Raw genomic sequence first — 23,291 nt, 5'->3', positions numbered from 1 at the left:
CTTTCTAACCAACAGACCACAGCATATTAGATCAGGAAATAACTGCTCCACCACCATCACACTCAACACTGGCACTCCACAGCGCAGTGTGCTGAGCCCGTTCTTCTACTCCCTTTTCACCTATGACTGCAGGCTTTGGTATGGATCCAACTCCATCATCAAGTTTGCAGATGAGACCACAGTGATCAGTATCATCAGTGACAACGATGAGTCTGACTACAGGGAGGAGGTAAAGCACCTAGCTGTGTGGTGCGCTGACAATAACCTGCTCCTGAATACCAGTAAGACAAAATAGCTCATTGTAAATTTCAGGAAGGAGAAGAGGAACACCCATGACCACATCCACATAAATGGCACGGCTGTTGAACAGGTTTCCAGCTTCAAGTTCCTGGGGACCCACATCTCTGAGAATCTGTCCTGGTCAACCAACATCTCCAGCCTGGTCAAGAAGGCACATCAGAGCCCGCTTTTCTTGAGGACACTGAAGAAAAACCACCTGTCTGCTGACATACTGGGTAACTTCTACCGCTGTGCGATAAAGAGCATCCTGACCAACTGTGTCACAGTCTGGTATGGGAATTGCTCTGTTGCTCTGCAGCGGGTGGTGAAAACCGCCCAACGCATCACAGGGACTCCACTTCCTGCCTTCGCGGATGTTCACAAGAAGAGATGTCTATGCCGGGCACGCATCATTCTTAGGGAATCCTCTCATCCTGCCAATAAACTCTTCCAGCTCCTCCCCTCCAGAAGGCGCTACAGGACCCTTCAGACTAAAAACTGCAGGTTTAGGAACAGCTTTTTCCCCACAGCTGCCATCCTACTGAACTCATCCACACTCACTTAACCCTCTACACTCCTCCTGCCAATGACCATGATCATGACTGCCATTCATTCTCAACATTCACTGTAAGTTCACATTGGTTACTGCTATAGTTTGGGACACTTGCTATAGTTGGGATACTTGTTCATAGAACATCTGCATATTTGCCCATTTGTATAGGAATATAGAACAGTCTATCTGTATATATGTATACAACAGCACATCGGCATATCTGTATATATGTACGTATCAGCACATCTGTAAATTTGTCCATAGTACATCGGTACATTTGGGGTACATGCACACGATCAGGATTGCGTGCGGATTTTCCGCGCGGATTTGCGTGCGGAAAATCCGCACCGTAGGTCATGTACATTGTATGTACATTCATTCTCCGCACATGAATCCTGAACATGTGCATGTACCCTGGCTCTCTGTATAGCAATATAAACACCATATTTAACTTATTTGTACATAATCTGTACATAACTATTCCTACCTTCTACACTACCCTTATCTGTATATAACATGTTTCTATTGCACTTGCTGCTCTTTGCATTTCAGATTAGATGCAAACTGCATTTCGTACCCTGTATTTACACATGTGTAATGACAATAAAGTTGAATCAAGTCAAATTAAAAGAAGTACTTGGAGGTGTTTAAAAACAAACAAACCCTAGGATGATTAGGGTGGGGGCTCTCAGGATGCCGATGATTCTTATGGTTAAAAAACGATGACAGGTTCCCTTTAAACTAAATCTGAGCATAGAATAATAAGAAACCAAGAGTGCCTGGAGCTTGTAATAGCTGTCACCCCAATAAATGAGAAAAAATGGTTTTCATTAAGGGAATGCACTGGCCAAACAAATTAATATAGCATAGAAGCTGTGCAATAAAATAGAAGAAATGTTTTAGATAAAGTACTTCTCTGGGGTCAAACAAGTCCCCATAAATATAGGGCAATAAGTTTCAGTGTTGAGGAAACCTCTTTTAACACCAATATAAATTTGGCAAAATGCAACACATATAATATAGTGCATGATATGCCCAATGTCTGGAAATGCATTGTAGAATGCAGGGATCTGCTTTGGACATTCATTTACAAGACTCTAGAATGGAATGGGCAATAATATGATGGACACAAGTCTTATTTCCACTGTAATCTCTGATGTAACAACATATATGGTTAAAATAAGTCGTCTGGCAGAGAGTGACCTAATTTTACTGTAATCGAAGTTAAACTCAACATCCAATGATCAGATCACACTTCAGGTTAAGAAAAAGTTGTTTGCTACGTGACTGGATATTCCACCCAGGTCTTGTCTTGGCCATGATGCTATGTACAAGTTTTGTGTAAGGTTTGCACTAAGCACCATTAGGGGGGTACTGTCTCTCCTTCGGGAGAGAGCCCCTTAATCAGCGTGAGGAGACTTATAGGCCATACATGCTCATCTGGAATTCTGGGAGGAAAGGGATGCCAATAACAAGCTCTGCCTCTAATGCCACCAGATGTAAGGCAGCTGTCCTGTAAGTCAATGTTCATCTCTTTAACTAAGCCTTGAGATATGACTTGGATATTAAATAAGCCAGCACCTTGTTAAGAGCTCATTAGCATCCCTTTCCTACTAAGCACCATCACATGGATTTTTTGTCTCTAACCCATGGATAGATTGCATAACCTGTTTGTTGAATAACACAGACTGGGAGCCTCCACCATTTATGTGGCTCAAGAAGCCACGGCAAGCTTCTATTCCAAGGTATACAGGGAAATTCTAGTTATTTTAAGCAGTTTGTATAACCTTCCATCCACTTTGATAAAAGCATGAATTTATGTTCACACTGTGTATCCCTTTGGATCGGTTATGATCCCATAACTCATTAGCATATGAAGAAGTGAAGGAACAATGGGCTAGTGATTTAACTTGCTCAAGTGGCCACATATTAGTATAAATAGTGACCTTGAAGAACCACGTCATAGCATGAATGGAACAATTTATTTGCACCTTATGATTCAGTACAAGGCATAGCCGATCTACTTATTACATTTTTGGACTCCAAACACTACAAGACAGGAAACTGAGTTTATTGCAATAAGATTTTTTTTTTCTACAGAAGTAATGAAGCAACAATGTAAAAGGAGCAAGCAAAAACAAAATAAACAGTAATATATGTTCTCCACACGATGCAAAGTGTCATCTTCAGGCTGAATAAAATAAACAGTCCACATTTTGTCTATGGCTTGTGTCAAAAGGTGCATTGATAAAATCAGTGGGTGTAGTTATTGCCGCGCTGCCTTAGGTTTGTTTGTGAGTTCTGAAAGTCAATATTAAAAATAGATATAGATGGAAATGAAGTTTTCATGTGAAGCAGAACGGTGCATAATACAACACAGGAACCAGGTTCCTCTGCATGTGGTCTATTGTAATACCTTGGTCATAAACACTTTATACATTTGGCAAAACAATCCTTTTGTTCATTTCTTAAAAAATAATATTAACAATAATCATGGGTTTATGAAATAGTCAAGCTTCCCAACACTTGAATATGCCACTGAAACAACTCACATCAACACATTATAAACTTATATACATATATCTGGGTCCCATTTACAATCTATAATACAGGGGTGGGAAAAGTTTATTATGTACATCAATCCTATTAGTTTATACAAGAAATAGTGATCTGGTTATAGCTAGGCAAGACTTCAATATATTACAACTAGGGAAGAGCGAATATTTGCATAAAACATTGTTACAATAATGTACGGAGCGAGCGCTCCGTACAGTATTAGAATGTATTTATTCAGATGAGCCGAAGTTTTTACTTCGCGAAGTCTCGTGAGACTTTGGGTAATAAATTTAGAAATTAATTTCTACTGTTAAAAACCTTTTACCAAACTCGGGATCAGTTCCAGAACCAAAACAGAGTTTGGTAAAAGGTTATTAACAGTAGAAATTGAATTCTGAAGTTATTACCCGAAGTCTCACGAGACTTCGCGAAGTAAAAACTTTGGCTCATCTGAATCAATGCATTCTAATACTGTACGGAGCGCTCGCCCTGTAAAGTATTCTAACAAAGTTTTATGCGAATCGACTTTGGATGTTTCATCCGAAGTCGATTCGCTCATCCCTAATTACAACCATGCAATATATTTCAGGTTGCTACTGCACATTATAAGTTAAATACACGCCGGTTTCAGAATTCCTATTTTGAGTCTTTAGAATGGGCAATTTGCCTTGTATTACTGCTGCTTCTTCTGTTACTTCTTGGTATAGGAAGCAAAGATTTGACTTTTGTACTGCCAGGTTCTAGTTTTGGCTTCGGGTCACTGTAGTCTGACATCTGACTGTTGCTGAGAGGACAAGTTCCATTCTGTGGAAAGAAAGTTATCTGGCAATTTAACAGTTCAGTTATAATACAAGAAAGCTAATTATACACAATGATAATTGTGGCTGTTGAGGGTCTACTCACATGAGGAATGTTATCTTAAACAGAATGTGCCATCAGCAAATTACATGGTTTAAATCATGTTTTTATGTTAAACATATTTTTAGAATTTTTAGTGAGTTTTTTTACATTTTTGCATGTCGCTATCTATATTTCAAAAATGTATATCATCCTGCAATTTTCACAATGGCCACTAAGCCAAATAATAGCTCCTGATTTCCTATTCTGTGCAGGTAACTTTTCATTAGTCTCATTATAATCACAGGCAGAATTACAATGACAGATATCACTCTTGTATAGATAACACAGGATCCACCAGTCACAGTAAGTGATATCACAGCTTATCTACTCCCTCCTGACCTCTGCACAGGGTATGCCTAGAATAATCTCCCAAAGAAGCCAATGAGGTTCCCTTCTGACCATTGTGTCATATATTAGGCCCGGTGGCTAGTGTAAAAATTGCGAGATTATACATGTTTAAAAAAATATATAGATAATGCCATAGAAAAATTAAAAAAATATCAAAAAAATAAAAAATATAAATGCTAAACATAAAAACAGGATTTGAACAATAGATCATTTTCTGATGACAGTCCCTTTAAGGTGCTGGCCAAAAGCTCTTCTGACTGTACATATTCGTACACACTTGGCTCAGTGTGTATATGTTTTCAATTGGGATAGAGGACAGAGGTTCAGGAGGGAAGTGAACACAAGAACAAGGGGGCGCAATATGAAATTAGGGGGAAGATTAGAAGCAACATCTGAAAATATTAGTAGTAGATGCTTGAAACAGACTTCTAGCAGTTGCGGTTGGAAAATCCACAGTAATTGAATTTTGTGTTATTGTGGCAGTATAAGAGCTTGTTATATTTGAGTTATATTTTTTTGCCCTTTAACCACCAGGACGTACCCGTATGTCACAGTGGTTGAGGGAATGTATGGAGCAGGCTGCTGCAGTAGTAAAACAAACAAAAAAAACAATACCAGTTTGGTATCTCTGTATTCGTATTGAGCCTCAGAATAAGGACATCATGTCATTTTTAGCACAAAGTGAATGCCATGATATCAAAACCACAAAAAACCTTGGTGGAATTGCATTTTTTTTATTTAACCCCACAAAGAATGTTTTTCCTATTTTCCGATAAAAGACATGGCAAATTAAAAAGGTGCCCCCAAAAATACAACTTATCCTGCAAAAAATAAGCTATCATATTGCTATATGAATGGGAAGTTTAAAAAAGTTATGGCTATTGGAACGTGGGGAGAAAAAAACAGAAATGCAAAACCAAAAATGGGCCCGGTACCTAAGGCATCATCTTGAGGTACAAATGATGAATTGAAAAACTAAAAAATTTTGTGTAGTAGCTGTTATTTATCCATAAAGTATGTGTACACTGCATTGTTTTAATACATAAAATTTTTTGGGACATGGCATTTGCTTAATTTTTCATTTTCGTTTTTCCTTCCCCATCTTCTAAGAGCCATAATTTTCTGTCCACATAGCCAATGTCATTGAGGCCAGGTGCCAGCTGTATTATACAGCCTGCCCCCTCCACATATGGAGCAGACTCAGCACTCAGGACCAATTCTAGCCTTTCAGCTGCCTGAGGCAAATATTCTAATGGCGCCTTAGCCCCCCCCCCCCCCCCTTCTGCTGTGCCAGATTCTCAATGATGATGTAGTCATAAATGCCTGGTCCCTGATGCAGGAGTTCGTGACCACGCCATCACCCTGCCCGTGACCTAGTGTAGGAGGTCGTGGTGATGTAATTGCAACCCCCTGCATAGTTCTACTTCCTCATAGCTTAGCAGTCTGAGCCCTATAAGGCAGAACAGTGGGGACAGGAACCACAGACAACTGGGCCCTCGCCCTAAACTGCATGCTCCCTCAGAGTCAGGTCAGCCTCTGCCTCATGGCAGAAGCGGGCCTGTCTATACTCCATAACGTAACTTCATAAAATGATAATAAATGGATCACACAACTACAGTACAGACCAAAAGTTTGGACACACCTTCTCATTCAAAGAGTTTGCTTTATTTTCATGACTATGAAAATTGTAGATTCACACTGAAGGCATCAAAACTATGAATTAACACATGTGGAATTATATACATAACAAAAAAGTGTGAAACAACTGAAAATATGTCATATTCTAGGTTCTTCAAAGTAGCCACCTTTTGCTTTGATTACTGCTTTGCACACTGTTGGCATTCTCTTGATGAGCTTCAAGAGGTAGTCACCTGAAATGGTTTTCACTTCACAGGTGTGCCCTGTCAGGTTTAATAAGTGGGATTTCTTGCCTTATAAATGGGGTTGGGACCATCAGTTGCGTTGTGGAGAAGTCAGGTGGATACACAGCTGATAGTCCTACTGAATAGACTGTTAGAATTTGTATTATGGCAAGAAAAAAGGAGCTAAGTAAAGAAAAACGAGTGGCCATCATTACTTTAAGTCAGTCATTCTGAAAAATTGGGAAAACTCAGATTAGAGACCAGGTCAGCAGACACATCTCTAGAACAACTGTTAAAAGGAGACTGTGTGAATCAGGCCTTCATGGTAGAATATCTGCTAGGAAACCACTGCTAAAGACAGGCAACAAACAGAAGAGACTTGTTTGGGCTAAAGAACACAAGGAATGGACATTAGACCAGTGTAAATCTGTGCTTTGGTCTGATGTGTCCAAATTTGAGATCTTTGGTTCCAACCACCGTGTCTTTGTGTGACGCAGAAAAGGTGAACGGATGGACTCTACATGCCTGGTTCCCACCGTGAAGCATGGAGGAGGAGGTGTGATGGTGTGGGGGTGCTTTGCTGGTGACACTGTTGGGGATTTATTCAAAATTGAAGGCATACTGAACCAGCATGGCTACCACAGCATCTTGCAGCGGCATGCTATTCCATCCGGTTTGCGTTTAGTTGGACCATCATTTATTTTTCAACAGGACAATGACCCCAAACACACCTCTAGGCTGTGTAAGGGCTATTTGACCATGAAGGAGAGTGATGGGGTGCTGCGCCAGATGACCTGGCCTCCACAGTCACCGGACCTGAACCCAATCGAGATGGTTTGGGGTGAGCTGGACCGCAGAGTGAAGGCAAAAAGGCCAACAAGTGCTAAGCATCTCTGCAAACTCCTTCAAGACTGTTGGAAGACCATTCAGGTGACTACCTCTTGAAGCTCATCAAGAGAATGCCAAGAGTGTGCAAAGCAGTAATCAAAGCAAAAGGTGGCTACTTTGAAGAACCTAGAATATGACCTTTTCAGTTGTTTCACACTTTTTTGTTATGTATATAATTCCACATGTGTTAATTCATAGTTTTGGTGCCTTCAGTGTGAATCTACAATTTTCATAGTCATGAAAATAAAGAAAACTCTTTGAATGAGAAGGTGTGTCCAAACTTTTGGTCTGTACTGTATTTGTCATCACTAAGAGGAAGATTTATTATGTGGGGAAACGTCTACGTTGCAATAATTTGTTCCAAATTTCCCATGATGGGCTAAACTCCACCAGATTTCTCACCCGTTTTAAGTGTGGGTGTCATAACTTTCCCCCTCTGTTTTTCATGTATCTAATACTGGCCGCAAATAAAGGGTCCACATTACAGAAACCCGGGGGTTATCTATAAAAATGCAATGAAACTTTTGACTAAAATGTATTGGATTTTTGTTGTAAGGTAAGGTACTTGTAAGGTACTAAGGTAAGGATAAACTCACACATAGCTTTTGTTTTATGGTGTTTTTGCAAACTTTTTTCCTACAGGCAAAAAATTGTCTGGAAAAAAGCATGTGAATAAAAAAAGCTACTGAAAAAACACAGACCATAAAAATGTATGTGGGTTGGTGCCCTAAATATATACCTGTATGATATATTCAGTATACATTTTTAGTAAAATTTGGGAATAGATAAAAAAAAAAAAAAAGACACATAATGCTATTACTTATACTCTTCTCCCTTTAGGCTGCATTCCTCGTTCAAAGCAAAAAACGGCATCATAACTACAATGTGTGAACACAACCTTACAAGCAATGACCACATTTACTAATACTGTCTAAGGGCTCATGCACAGGACCATGTGTGCCCTGTGCCCATATTGCGTCCCGCATACAGCAGGTCCGCCAAATACGGGAACCGGCCCTGTGCACTCCGTTTCATGGATGCAGACCCACTGACTCAAGATACAAAGTGGTGTGGAGGGGAGGGACGGATGGGATGCCCCCAAAGCACTACGAAGCCCTTCCGTGGAATTTCGGTCTGTGCCTACGCACCGCAAAAAATTTATAAAAAATGTTTAATGTGTCATATTTTTTTGGTGAGGACCATCTCTTGCGGATTGTGAACCCATTCAAGTGAATGGGTCTGCATCTGCAAACAGCGTGCACGCGGACGGTACCCGTGCATTGCGGACAGCAATTTGGAGTCCACAGCACGGGACACTCACATGCTCGTGTGCATGAGCCCTTACACTGTATACTTAGACAGTCTTCACTGTTCCAGATTTATCTCAGTGGCTGATGATTGATGATAACTCTGGCACATGGTGCAACGTCCCCTTTCCTGCAAAGTCATGTACCCCTTTTAGCTAAGACATCCACTCTTGACGTGCAAGTCTCAAAAAGTGACTGAAAGTATGTGATTTATCACACTGGTCACAATAGGCCCTGTGCTGCCGGAGCAGGCTTTTAAGTTATGACGAAATCTACTGCAGCTCATAGCTGGTGTAGATTTCATTCAACATTTACTCCAGTTTATGGTGTAATATACCTGGGCAGATGGCCCTGCCCCTATTTGGAAACTGGTAAGGGTGGTGTAAAAATGCCAGTTGCGACTAAATCTAGTCGCAATGGCATTTATAAAGACGCAACTTTTGAATGTTAAATCCATGGCGTAAGGAAATGATGAATCCCATTAACGTGGTACCAAGCAGGTACACCAGTTTTTATAGAAAACGGAGCCAGAATTCTGGTGTATTTTAATTAGTGGATCTTCCCAATGTGTGTTACTTACTTTATGTGGCTTTTGATAGCACTGTTTGTTAACTGTTGTTGAACTCTGGTCATTTGAAGGATTTTTAAAAATCACTAGACAGTTATCCAGGTCTGCAATCTGTCGGGATAAAAGTGGAAGGTATTATTATGCACAGTTGTGGACCACAACAAAAAACAACTTTAATTAATGAAGTTGTCTGAAATTAGGAATAATAGACAGTTTTTACAGAAACAGTGTCCTACTTGTCCATGAGCAGCCTCTGGCATTACATTAATTGACTCCTTGCCATTTTTTTCCATTCTTTTCATTACCTTGGTAATGTCTGGTTCTGACTTGCTGGAACACATTGAGCGCAATTCTTTCACAAGATCAGTCTCATCATCAGAACTGGTTGACAGCCTCTGCTCCATGTGGAGAGATCTAGGATGATCACCACCCAGAGATCTATGGAGATAAGAAAAAAGTATCATTTTTCAACATATATAGCATATTTTACAAGTCCATTTTGTATTTTTTAATTTAAAGATTGAATACTAAAACATATGAAAGCTGAAATGTAGCAATTTGTGGCCCATAATCATCAATATTTTCCCGCCAGTATTGGAATTCTGCAAAATTTGTACTATTTTTGTGACCTTTTGCTTCACTTGTCAGATGTGAAAAGTGATAGGGATGTACAATCCATTATATATATCTCCTGCTCTTCCAGGAGATGCACACTAGAGTAGGGAGAAAATGTGCAAATGTATGGCACAAATCTATGTCTGCTCATAGCAGGTGCATTTTTTTACCCGTATGAAAGTTAAAAATGTACCAAATTTATTAGGACTTTTAACATTAGAAACTTTACATTTCATTTAATATAGCTATTTTACAGCAATGCATTGTGTGAGAACAAAGGAACATTAGTACACCACTATTCCTCATAATCCCAATAGTTCAGATACAAATACAATAACTAAACTTGTCATACTTTTTTTGGTTCCGTAAAGAATTGCTCCTATTCTCTGTTTCGTTCCTTGATGAGTCCCCTGCATTGAGACAATAAGTCTTACAATGAGAACTTACAGTAAAGGGCAACATACTTTAATACACGATGTAAAACAAAATTAAAATGAAGGCATAATTGGATGTAATTATAGTGGGAATCTCCACTCAAAGTTATAACCATCTCTCCATGATCTACTCTTGTCTGAACAGCATGTATTTCTATGTTAAAATGGTGCCACAGTTTAGAATCAGACTTATTTCCTACTGAAGATATGATCTATTATACACAATGCATTCAGAATGTCTTCAGACCCTTTCACTTTTTTGTTATGTTGCAGCCTTGTGCTAAAATAAATAAATCGATTTTGTCTCCATCTATCTGCACTCAATACCACAAAGCATATCAGAGCAAAAACCAAGCCCTGAGGAGGAAAGAACTGTCTGTAGAGCTCGGAGACATGATTGTGTGGAGGCACAGATCTGGAGAAGAGTACAAAAACATTTCTGCTGCACTGAAAGTTCCCTAGAGCACAGTGGCCTCCATAATTATTAAATGAAAGAAGTTTCTAACAACCAGAACTCTTACTAGAGCTGGCCAACCCTCCAAACTTAGGCTACTTTCACACAAGCGTTTTTGCTGGATCCGGGAAGGATTCAGCAAAAAACGCTTCCGTTACTGATAATACAAACATCTGCATCCGTTCAGAACGGATCCGGTTGTATTGTCTTTAACATATCCAAGATGGATCTGTCATGAACTCCATTGAAAGCCAATGGGGGACGGATTCGTTTTCTATTGTGTCATGACCCACAATGCAAGTCAATGGGGACTGATCCGTCTTGCTCTGCATCCCAGGACGGAAAGCAAACGGCAGCATACTGCGGTTTGTTCTCCGATATGAGAATGGAATGGAATGCATTTTGGAGCATGCCGTTCTGTTGAGTTAAGTTTTGTCCCCATCGACAATGAATGGGGACAAAACGGAAGTGTTTTTTCCAGTATTGATACCCTATGACAGATCTCAATACCGGAAAATATTAACGCTAGTGTGAAAGTAGCCTTAGTAATCAGGGAAAAAGGCCCTTGGTAAGACAGGTGACTAAGAATCCAATGGTCTCTCTAGTTGATCTGTAAGGATTGTGTGTGCAAATGAGAGAAACGTAACTTCCAGAAGTTCAACCATCACTTCAGCACTCTATCAATCTAGGCTTTATGGCAGAGTGAAAAGAAACAAGCCTCACAGTAAAAGACACGTGAAAGCTCTCGTGGAGATTGCAAAAAAGCACCTAGATGAATTTCAGGCTGTGAGAAACAAGATTCTCTGGTCTGATGAAACCAAGATAGAACCATTTGGCTTCAATTCTAAGTGTCATGTCTGAAGGAAACCAGGCACTGCTCATCACCTGCCTGATACCAACACTACAGTGAAGCATGGTGGTGGCAACATCATGCTATGGGGGTGTTGTTAGTGGCTAGGCCAGGGGGACAGGTTAGGGTTGACGAAAAGCTGAATGAAGCAAAATATGGAAATATTCTTAATTAAAACCTGATCCAGATTGCTCTTGACCTCAGACTGGGCCAAAGATTCACCTTCCAACAAGACAATGACCCCAAGCACACAGCCAATCCAACAAAGGATTAGGACAACTCTGTGAATGTCCTTGAGTGGCCAAGTCAGAGCCCTAACTTAAACCCAATCAACCATCTCTAGGGAGACCTGAAAATAGCTGTCCACTGATGGCTCCAATCCAACCTGAAAGAGCTTGAGGGCATCTGCAGAGAAGAATGTCAGAAAATTACCAAATCCAGGTGTTCAAACCTTGTGGCATTATACGCAAGAAGACTGGAGGCTATAATTGCTGCAGAAGGTGCTTCAATTAAGTACTGAGTGAAAGGTCTGAATACTTATGTCAATGCAAGATTTTAGTTTTTCCATTTCAATAAAGTAGCAAAGATTTTGAACATTCTGTTCGCACTTTCTCATTATGGGGTATTGGGTGCAGAATGACAGCAAAAATCAGATTTTTTTTTATTTCAGCACAAGGGGACAACATAACAAAAAGTGAAAGGGTCTGAACACATTCCAAATGCATTTTATATAGTTCTTTGAGAAAGCCCTTGAAAAGCACAGTTTATATTATTAGAATCTATATATGTGTTATGAAGTACAAAAAACACCAACTTTACATACACTGCTTGTCCCAAAAAAAAGTCGCCACCTGGATTTAACTAAGCAAATAGTTATGAGCCTCCTATTGGATAATTACTGCATGGGCGATTATCTTTCAGCTGGCAACAAGTTATTTTAACGTTTGGTGAAATCAAATAGAAGAAAAACAACAGTAGAACTCAGGGCTATGTTAAATAGTGAAAGTAAGAGCATTTCCACACGCACAATGCGAAGGGAACTCAAGGGATTGGGACTGAACAGCTGTGTAGCCGTAAGAAAACCACTAATCAGTGAGACAAACCAGAAAAAAAGGCTTCAATTTGCCAGGGAGCAAAAGATTGGACTCTGGAGCAATGGAAGAAGGTCATGTGGTCTGATAAGTGAAGAGTTACCCTGTTCCAGAGTGATGGGCGCATTAGGGTAAGAAGAGAGGCAGATGAAGTGATGCACCCATCATGCCTAGTGCCTACTGTACAAGCCTGTGGGGGAAGTGCTATGATCTGGGGTTGCTGCAGTTGGTCAGGTCTAGGTTCAGCAAGAGTATGTGCTCCAAGAATGAGGGCAGCTGACTACCTGAACATACTGAATGACCAGGTTATTCCATCAATTAATTTTTTCTTCCATGATGGCACGGGCATATTCCAAGATGACAATGCCAGGATTCATCGGGCTCAAATTGTGAAAGAGTGGTTCAGGGAGCATGAGACATCATTTTCACACATGGATTGGCCACCACAGAGTCCAGACCTTAACCCAATTGAGAATCTTTGGGATGTGCTGGAGAAGGCTTTGCACAGCGGTCAGACTCTACCTTCGTCAATGCAAAATCCTGGTGAAAAATGAATGCAGCACTGGATGGAAATAAATCTTGTGACATTGCAGAAGCTTATCGAAACAATGCCACAGCGAATGTGTGTCGTAATCAAAGCTAAAGGCGGTCCAACAAAATATTTTTGGTGGAGACTTTTTTTTGGGACGGGGTTTGTATATAAAGTAACTTTCCCACACACTTGTTATCGTATGGTTTATTTTTATTTGCCACAGTGGATACATTTAAAAGTGAGTTTGTCATTACTAGAAACTCAATACTATAAACTTAAAGGGAATCTGTCACTAGCAATTTACCAATTTTTTTTTTCATGAATCCATGTTTCACAAAGTACCTTTTTTCCACCTGTCTTGTTCTTTTGATTGTGAGTCTTGTCATTTCTTCAAAAAATCGAATCTTATGATATGTAAATGACACTGTAAGGAGCCCAGAGGGGCGCTATTCTTTCTCCACGGTGCCCAGGAACGCCCCTCTGAAGTGCCGTGCCCGGCTAAATTTGAAAAGTAATAAATAACGCCTCCAAGTTCATCTAAATCGCCTCCCAGAGGCGCGGCTAAGTGCTCAACAACATCCCCCCCCGCTGGGCGCGGCGCTGGGGGGGGTGGTGTTGACCACTTAGCCGCGCCTCTGGGAGGCGATTTAGATGAACTTGGAGGAGTTATTACTTTTCAAATTTAGCCGGGCACGGCACTTCAGAGGGGCGTTCCTGGGCACCGTGGAGAAAGAATAACGCCCCTCTGGGCTCCTTACAGCGTCATTTACATATCATAAGATTCAATTTTTTGAAGAAATGACAAGATTCACAATCAAAAGAACAAGACAGGTGGAAAAAGGGTACTCTGTGAAACATGGATTCATAAAAAAAAAAATTGGTAAATTGCTAGTTACAGATTCCCTTTAATACACAGTCGAGTCACATTATTATGATGACCAGTTAATATCCAGATTAACCACCATGTGCAGCACGGACAGCAGCTAGACAGTCTCTGAGTGACTCAATAAGGTCCTGGTAGGTTGGCACAGGTATCTGGAGCCACGCTGACTAAAGTGCATCACAACAGCTGCTGATGGGTGTGGGGGGGGAGGATCTATAGAGCGAATGCTAAACTGGGTTCAAATTTGGGGAATTAGGGGCCCAGGGTAGTACCTGGAAGTCTTGGTCATGCTCTTCCAACCAATGTCAAACATTTCTAGCATGTTGCATGGTCTTGCTGGAAGATCCCATCTGCTCCAGGAAAGACACAGCATGTATGGGTGTACGTGATCTGCTAGGATGGATTCATGCCCAAATAGGTTGAGAATACTTTCCACATAGATGAGTGGACACAGAGTTTGTCACAGAAAAAATTCCCCAGACCATAACGCTGCCACCACCAGCTTGTGTTCTTCCAGCAATGCTTGAAGGGTGTTTGTTCCATGTGATTAAGCAGAAAACGTGACTCATCGGAGAATGCAACCATCTGCCAATCAGCGGAGCTCTAATTCCAATACTGCCGCGAAAATTTAACCCTTCATTATCAGAGGTGCAGTGGCCATCCACCTGTTTTAGAGCCCCATATGCAGTAGGGTTCACTGAGCTGTTATATTACACTTTCATCACAGCAGCACGCAAACAGGTCACAAACTTCACAGTTTCAGAAATATTGCCACCCTTCGCCAGAAAGCCAATAATCATCTCTTTTTGCAATTCTGATACTTTTACCCATGACAGCAAAGAGGGATGTGTGTGTAGACAGCCTATCGCACACCTTATATACTCACTAAGCTAGCTCGCAACACGTGACTCCCTTCATGAGCTACGGACTGCTGATGTAGAACGTAGGAAGTGGTCATAATGATGGACTCATCTGTGTAATAGGTTTCGTGGCACTTTGGTTAGGGTCCCAACCCATAACATTATGTAGTAATATGAACTTCAGCGCAGCATGTTGAAATTTAGTAGATCCAATTAATGTTATTGTTAATTAAAGGCAACAAAACGTGTGATGTTTCGGTCTGAGTGGCCTTTATCAAACACTATTGCCGTTGGTGGTATACAGAAGTATGCTCTGGTGCAGTGAAGCGGTTAGTGGTCACCATGGGAAAAGAGACTACTCACTGCTTCAGTTGTTGCCTTGAATTAAAGGGAATCTGTCACCAATTTTCTGCTGCTTTCACTTTTAAATCCTAACAGCTCCAGTGCATGCTAATGAGTCCCCATATTCATGAGCTCATGGCTCTCCCCGCCCTCCTGCCTCTGATTGACAAGTTTTTTCCATATGAATCAACAACCGGTGGGCGGGCAGAGACATGAGCTCATGGATGTGAGGACTCATCGGCATGTGCTGCAGCTGTTCAATACAAGATGTTGGCAAAATGGCTGGGTCCATTAAAGAAAGTGATCCAGCAGTTTGCTAAGGGGATGTCACTAAATGTCTACTAAATTTTACCATGGTGTGCTGAAGTTCATATTATTACTAGGGATGAGCGAATCGACTTCAGATGAAACATCTGAAGTCGATTCACATAAAACTTTGTTGTAATACAGTACAGAGTAGGAGGCACCACTTGGAACCGAACCAGAGTTCGGGAAATGTTTTTTTTACAGTACAAATTAATTTATGAAGTTATTACGCGAAGTCTCGCAAAACTTTGCGAAGCAATAACTTTGGCTCATCGGAGCCAATACATTCTAATACTGTACGGAGCTCCTGCTCCGTACAGTATTAGAACAAAGTTTTATGCAAAGTCGATTCGCTCATCCCTAATTATTACATAGAAACTCCTTTAAAATGGTTTTCCCATTAGCAATACTTATCCTCTATCAACCTCTATGGGACTGCCAAGTACAGAGATTGAAATATCTCCAGAAATCCCATAAAAGTGAATGGAGCCATGGTCATGATGTGCATTACTGCTCCGTTCTCATGGGGCACTTCAGGACCTCTGTTTTTGTAATAGCTGGGAGCTCCAGCAGTTAGACCCCTGAGGATTAGATGCTTATACCAGTCCTATTATATATAATATATACAAATACTGTATATATATCTCACCTTTTCTTCTCTCTTCTGTAGAGCTCCATGAGGCATTCAGGTTAGACTTTTTACGAGGGCTTGTACTGACTTTTCTCCAGGCTCCATTTTCTCCTTTCTTCTTTCCTCCACACTTATAAGTGGAGCTCATTGATAAAGTAAAACTTCCTCCTTTAAAATCTGCCATATATTGTTCTATATCTGAAATAATAGATGGTTATAAAAAATGAAATGTCACTGTCTATATATTATACCGTTCTACACACAATGCTAAACATTCACATCTGTTTTCATGCCCACCACACAAATAACCCAAAAATGATACCAATATCTCTTAGAGCAGGCATTATCAACCTGCGGCCCTCCAGCTGTTGTAAAACTACAACTCCCACAATGCCCTGCTGTAGGCTGATAGCTGCCGGCTGTTCGGGTTCGGGTATGCTGGGAGTTATAGTTTTGCAACAGCTGGAGGGCCGCAGGTTAAGCATGCCTGTCTTAGAGGGACACTAAACCTTCAAAAACATAAACAGTAAATTACATCTATAAATATGTCCCCTTTAGATAGCCTGCTAGAAATTCAGTAACTGCAGAAACAAGCACTTTGCAGAAATCTAGCAAAGACAGCCCCTTCCTCACGATCTCCTCCATCTTTGGCTGGAGACTGGCGGGTATCAGCAATGTGCACCAATGTATCTGTGATATCACTGCTGACACAGGAAGTGACGGGGAAGGGGGAGGAGCTGTATTAGCAATCAGTATGATACCTCCTACCACAAAAATGTCCTGCACTGTGACACCAATAGGGGCGCCCCAATGTGTGTACTACTACTGGTACCACTACTTACTGCTGGGAAAGAAATTCCTGCCAATAACATAAAAATCTATATCTATAAAACACCAACATATTCTACAGCAACAAATCAGACATTACAAAATAACAGTCTAAACAGCAATTCAATTAATAGGGAAGAACGGGACACATAAAGCGGCATGAGCCAGGCATCCAGCAAGTATATGCAGGGCACAGGTAGGGTGGTAGACAGTGATGAAAGAAGAGAAAATATGGTTGCCACCTATACACTGCTTTCTTTTATTATATTTTTCACGTCTTGCAATTGTGACATCGGCTGTAACAGGAGCAATAAAAAAGGGATATTATGTAAACTTCCATGTGCTATTTTATCTTGGTTTGGATTCCTTTCATGCCTGCTCGTTGTAATTCAGTACATTTGCTTGGCTACTATTGCTGATTTAACAACTGCCATAATTCACCATTATCATTTATATAACTGTTACTATCTCCAAGTAGGCATCATCTGAGGAAGATCCTGGTCAAAATGTTGATTGAGATACACTGTGGGGGACATTTACTAAGCATGTTGCACCAGAATTATGGTGCAAAATGCGGCAAAAAAATGGCGTTTAGATTTGCTCCAAATATATCAAGTTTTCTCCAGAATTTGAATTATAAATGTCAAAGTGGGCGGGGCTATCAAATTGGCGCATAGTTCGCCTCATTTATCATCCTCTTATTGGCAGAAAAGGCTCAAATTGTTCCGGACCCATTAATCCAGCTTATGTGGTAGTGTATTGTGTAAAAAGTCGCATTTATGGAATAAAGATTATCAAAAAAATTGCATTTATGAAAAGAAAAAACAACTCGTTGTGGGAACAATAAGAATTAAAACAGGATGCATTTATTTTATCTAATATAAATGAGCTAAACAGCAGTGTTCTGTCAGTAAATCGACATTCAACAAAAACGTCCTGAGTCTATATGCTACATAACAGATGTTAGGTTTCCATGTGCTTCAGTAATCAGCGGCCATTGCTCCACTGTTTCCATAACTCCCTGACAGGGGTGGCCTGGGAACTTAAAGTGGCCCTGGAAAAAAACTATAAGTGGCCCCATGTTGTAGGTGAGTCCAAGTTGACAAAACACAGGGCAAAACAAGTAGGCAGGGCCAACGCAAGCTACAAATAGGCAGGGACAACGAAGCAGGGGGGTCAGCAATACCATAGTGCAGCACAAAATACCGCCCCAGAAAAAGCAAATACCACAATGCAGCATAATATACTGCCCTATCACTGTCCTGAGGATGGTGATACAGTTGGATTCAGGAGGGCACCTGTGGCTGCTGGCTCAGTGCATAAGTGCCTGATGATCCTAGAATTAACAAATGCTGAGAGTATCAGATGGTTATGTACCTGGACAGCAGCCGAGAGGAGGGCTCAGATGGCCCCCTGGGCATTGGCCCACCGTAAGATTTCCCTGTAAGGTCTATTGCCAATCCGCCCCTGCTCCCTAGCCAAATGTGTGGAATACAACTCTGAGGCAAACTGTTCTGCTTTGCTATATATCATAAATTCTCTATACTCAGTTGGCCACTAGGGGGCATAAAAGACCAATTTTTATTCCAATTAAATATGATAAAAGGAGTATAAACCATCTAGTTTCAAATAGAGGTAAGATATGTGCGGGGCAGTTTCTAGGCAATTTCGCCAAAAGTGTGAACGCACCACATCTGACATTTAATAACTCTGATTTGGACCCCAGGCCAGACTAAAATCCGGCCAGACTTTGCACAGAATGGTCAGTTGTTGTGACCTACTTCAGAACCTTGTATACATTTTTTTTGACACTGTCTAGCATCAGAATCAGATCCCCTTCAGAACACCTTAGCAGCTGCTTGGAGGAGGTCACACTTTGCTTCTTAAAGAGGTTCTCCGGGCTTTTAATACTGATGACCTATCCTCATGATAGTACAATTCAGAAGCTGGGGGCACATCCAACAATAAAGAAAGAGTGCCGGCTCACGGTATATAATATACAATATGGCAAAGAAGAAGAAAAAGAATACCGAAACAAGAGCCGCACATCTAAAATATAACAAATTTATTGGAAAAAACAGACACAACACAGAATGAGGTAAAATTGTTGTATACAACAGATCACGGCCATGTGAACCATGTAAAAGCACATGCCACCCTGGCTCACCGCAACCACATAGACAAACCCCCACATCAATAAGCAAATGACAATATAAAGTGCATGCAATCCATCAACAATGAATAAAGGTTGAAATAATGATGGGGGGCATGCGTGGCGGTCAGGAAAAAAGCCCAACGCGTATCGCCAGACTTGCTGGCTTCCTCAGGAGTGTCTGTTTTTTCCAATAAATTTGTTATATTTTAGATGTGCGGCTCTTGTTTCGGTATTCTTTTTCTTCTTCTTTGCCCTATCCTCATGATAGGTCATCAATATCAGATCGTCGGGGGTCCGACACCCAGCACCCCTGCCGATCAGCTGTTTGAAGAGGAGGCGCGCGCCAAACCAGCGCTGCCTCCTCTTCACTGTTTACCTTCTCGCCGTCGCCTCTGCCGCAGTGAGCAGGTGTAATTACACCCAAACCATACCATTCATTTCAATGGGATGGATCGCTCCTATACAAGTGAATGGGAATGATCCGTCCTATTGAAATGAATGGGACGGTTAGGTGTAATTACACCTGCTTACCGCGGCAGAGGCGACGGCGAGAAGGTAAACAGTGAAGAGGAGGCAGCACTGGCACGCCGCGCGCCTCCTCTTCAAACAGCTGATCGGCGGGTTTGCCGGGTGTCGGACCGCCGCCGATCTGATATTGATGACCTATCCTGAGGATAGGTTATCAATATTAAAAGCCCGGAGAACCTCTTTTAAGTCCAAGAAACCAACTACTCAAGTTCTGCTTTAAGGCTGGGGCTACCTAGACTTTTTGTAGAAGATTTTATGACAATGAAGGGACAGGGGTAGTCCAGCAGTAAAGAGACTTTTTGTGGCCCATTTTACTGATTTTGATGGGTGACTGCTGCAGTGCACAAGATTGCATACATATTTTACTACTTTGGATTACAGCTGAAGTTCAAAGTGAAAATTAATAAAAGTTCTACAAAAAGTCAATATTTTTACTTCTAAATATTAATCATAGCTATTGTATCAGCTATTCTTACCATTTTTTGGAACTGGGCATCCATGCAGAATAGCTTTATTAAGCAGAATGCTGAGTGCAGCCTTAACAATCGCCTGTTGACCTTGGCTTGGAGTTTTCGTAGCTGTAACACGTCCGAGAACAGAGGGCCTTTTTGATGTGGCAATGGATAGAATTGCTTCCTGGACTTTTGGAACTATCACTGCATTCCACAATTTTGACATCCACCTAGAAATACAGATAATGTTTCATTGTAGGCGACTAACGTAACATAAACCACTTCTACAACTCATTAACATCACTCTACTTCAAGGCCTTATATCAGGCACGGACTGAAAAAAATATAAAGCTCAGTAAATAAAACATCATCCTGACTCTTTGGAAAGTATGTCATATATATTCAAGAATAACACAAAATGTGGTTAGCATATACTCCAAAATGTTCTTGTGTGCTGAGCAAAAACATGAAATGCAGGATTTAAGCTCTGAAGGATAACATTACAAGCCAGCAATGGTGTTTGCTATTCTTTAACCAGCAGGCCTGCCTTCCAACAGCCACAACATTTTTATTTTACCATCAACATAGCTGCATGAGAGCTTGTTTTTTTGCTGGGTAATTACTATTTTTTAGTAAATACAACTTTTTGATTAACATTTATTACTCTTTAAGGTGAGAATAAAGAAAAACTATTTTACCATTTGCAATTTCAATTTTGTACGTTTGTACATTGTGGCATAATTGGCATGTTACTTTTATTCTGTGGGTCAGTAAGATTACATCCTTACCAAATATATATTGTTTTTTTTATGTCTTACTAATTTTGCACAATAAATACATAAATACTATTTTTTTTTAAATGTTTTGTGTTATGTACCATACAACTTTTTGCTTTTTATAATTTGTATGCATGGTCACAGGCTGGAGGTTACTGGGAGATTGCTGTCAGACCTTACACTCCTGTAATTTGCCCACTGGCTCCTGGTATTGCCCATATGGCCCAGGTAGGTTTAGAGTTAGGTCCTGAGCTACTTGAGAAACCTTGGCGCGGTGCTCGGGCTCAGACATGTCCTCCAAATAGGATATGTTGGCTGATCTCTCAATTTTACACCAGTACGAGGGTTAGTAAGACCGCAGAGTGCACCTGTCTTTGTTATTGTTATATTATCTTTTTATAACATGGCATAATAAAGCATTTTTATGGGGAAAATTATTTAGCTTTTTTACATTTTCCCTAATATTTTATTTTTGTGTTTTAGCCAAGGTAGCGTGCACCTGCATTTTCATTTCTATACATTATAAAGGTGCTGGTTCGTTTAGTTTTTCATTTTATTTTTTTACTGTTTTTTATTACCACTAGAGGACCTGAAAATGCATTAGCCTGAGCCCTGGTATACTTCTGTATTGAACTTTATTATGGCAGTAAACATAACATTGATAGGTATCCTATTAGTGGTTGGACTGAGGTGTACGATAATGTTAGACCTTTGGGCCCCACCTCCCCCCACTGCCAGAGCTGCACATCAGCATCTTGCAATTACGTGATGGGTGTAATAGTATAACAGAAGGAAGCTCCTTCCTCAGTCTTACATGCCACGCTTACATGTGTTCACAGTGACATACATGTACAACACTCTGAAGAAGATGACGTACATATATGTCATTTTGCACCAGGGGGTTAAGACAGATATAAGGAAATAGAAATGAATACTTACTTCACCATTACATGAAGATTTCCAGGCACTATTGGACAAGACATAAATAGCTGTGGTCCAATAAGGGCCTCTGGTGTGCCTAAGCGGGATAAGCAGGAGTTCAGCTGGTGCCAAACAGTGTATATCCAGTCTGTGCCTCTACATAAAGGCTCACTGGGTAAAGGCATTTTACCTTTGAACTACAAGACAGAACAAAGGAGATGCATTTCAGTTTTAGATAAGCAGTATATAAAATGTACTTATTTAAATACAGCTTTTAAACGTATGTGAGGACAAAATAATCTACTGTGCCTGGTGAATTACTAATACGACAATAAAAGAACTGTGGTTAACTGTGGCCATCAAGTTTTACAGGAACCCCCAAACTTGCTTGAAAGTTGGACTTCACCATGTGGCCTTTAAAGGGCTTGTCCAAGTTATTTTTATTGATGACCTATCCTCAGGATAGGTCATCAATATCAGATTGGCTGGGATCCGACACACGGCACCCCACCGATCAGCTGTTTGAAGAGAAGGTGCGTGCTGTGCCAGCGCTACCTCCTCTTCACTGTTTACCTGCTCGCCGTCGCATCCGCAGCGGTGAGCAGGTGTAATTACACCCAAGCTGTCCCATTCATTTCAATGGGATGGATCGCTCCTATAAAAGTGTATAGTCCCATTGAAATTAATGGGATGGCTTGGGTGTAATTACACTTGCTAACCGCTGCGGATGCGACGGCGAGCAGGTAAACAATGATGAGGAGGCAGCACCGGGGTGCCAGGTGTCGGACCCCTGCCGATCTGATATTAATGACCTATCCTGAGGATAGGTCATCAATACGAACAGCCCGGACAACCTCTTTAACGTCATAGACAGTTGCCTAAAATGGAGAATACCCTGTGCAAGCACATGCAAATAAAAGATTGCATGACAAGAATACTATAGCGCAGTGTTTTGCAAACCTGAATTCAAGGAACCCCAACAGGCCATATCTCATAGTGGAAATATATGTGCTAGTTATTGATTTAGTGATTAAATCAACTAAACTGTATACTGCCTAAGATTCCTTGAGGGTAGGTTTGGAAAAAACTGTTATAATTTAGCGTCCCAAAAATAATGGAAAGTAGCAATAACCATACAGATGGAGTGCACTAAGGCTAGGTACACATCTGTGTTACCGTATTCTGGTAGTGTGTTGAGGCAGAGGAGCGGACTACCAAAATTACTATATCCAGCATGGCCAGGCACCACAGAGGCCCACTGGCACCCCATCCACTATAATGGGATCCATCACATTTCCAGCAGGAATGCCAGCTTTCTGTCATAAAAATACTGCATGCAGATTTTTCTGTTACAAAGCTGGCATTCATGCTG

General features: G+C 40.9%; 1 protein-coding gene across 1 annotated transcript in view; it reads right to left on the bottom strand.

Moving 5' to 3' along the window:
* Nucleotides 1-3,854: 3,854 nt before the first annotated feature.
* CTTNBP2 (cortactin binding protein 2) overlaps nucleotides 3,855-23,291 on the bottom strand; it is a 145,949-nt gene continuing 126,512 nt past the window's right edge. The window contains exons 17-23 of the mRNA XM_044280292.1: nucleotides 21,938-22,116; nucleotides 20,247-20,452; nucleotides 16,278-16,457; nucleotides 10,229-10,286; nucleotides 9,567-9,699; nucleotides 9,274-9,372; nucleotides 3,855-4,192 (exon numbers count right to left, since the gene is read on the bottom strand). Of these exons, the coding sequence (XP_044136227.1) occupies nucleotides 4,025-4,192; nucleotides 9,274-9,372; nucleotides 9,567-9,699; nucleotides 10,229-10,286; nucleotides 16,278-16,457; nucleotides 20,247-20,452; nucleotides 21,938-22,116 (1,023 nt within the window). The 3' untranslated portion in view covers nucleotides 3,855-4,024. The remainder of the gene's footprint in view (nucleotides 4,193-9,273; nucleotides 9,373-9,566; nucleotides 9,700-10,228; nucleotides 10,287-16,277; nucleotides 16,458-20,246; nucleotides 20,453-21,937; nucleotides 22,117-23,291) is intronic.

The sequence above is a fragment of the Bufo gargarizans genome, chromosome 2, assembly GCF_014858855.1.
Source record: "Bufo gargarizans isolate SCDJY-AF-19 chromosome 2, ASM1485885v1, whole genome shotgun sequence".
Taxonomy (NCBI): Eukaryota; Metazoa; Chordata; class Amphibia; order Anura; family Bufonidae; genus Bufo; species Bufo gargarizans.
Note: the sequence above shows the minus strand (reverse complement) of the source record. Positions and strands in the feature narration are given on the sequence as shown.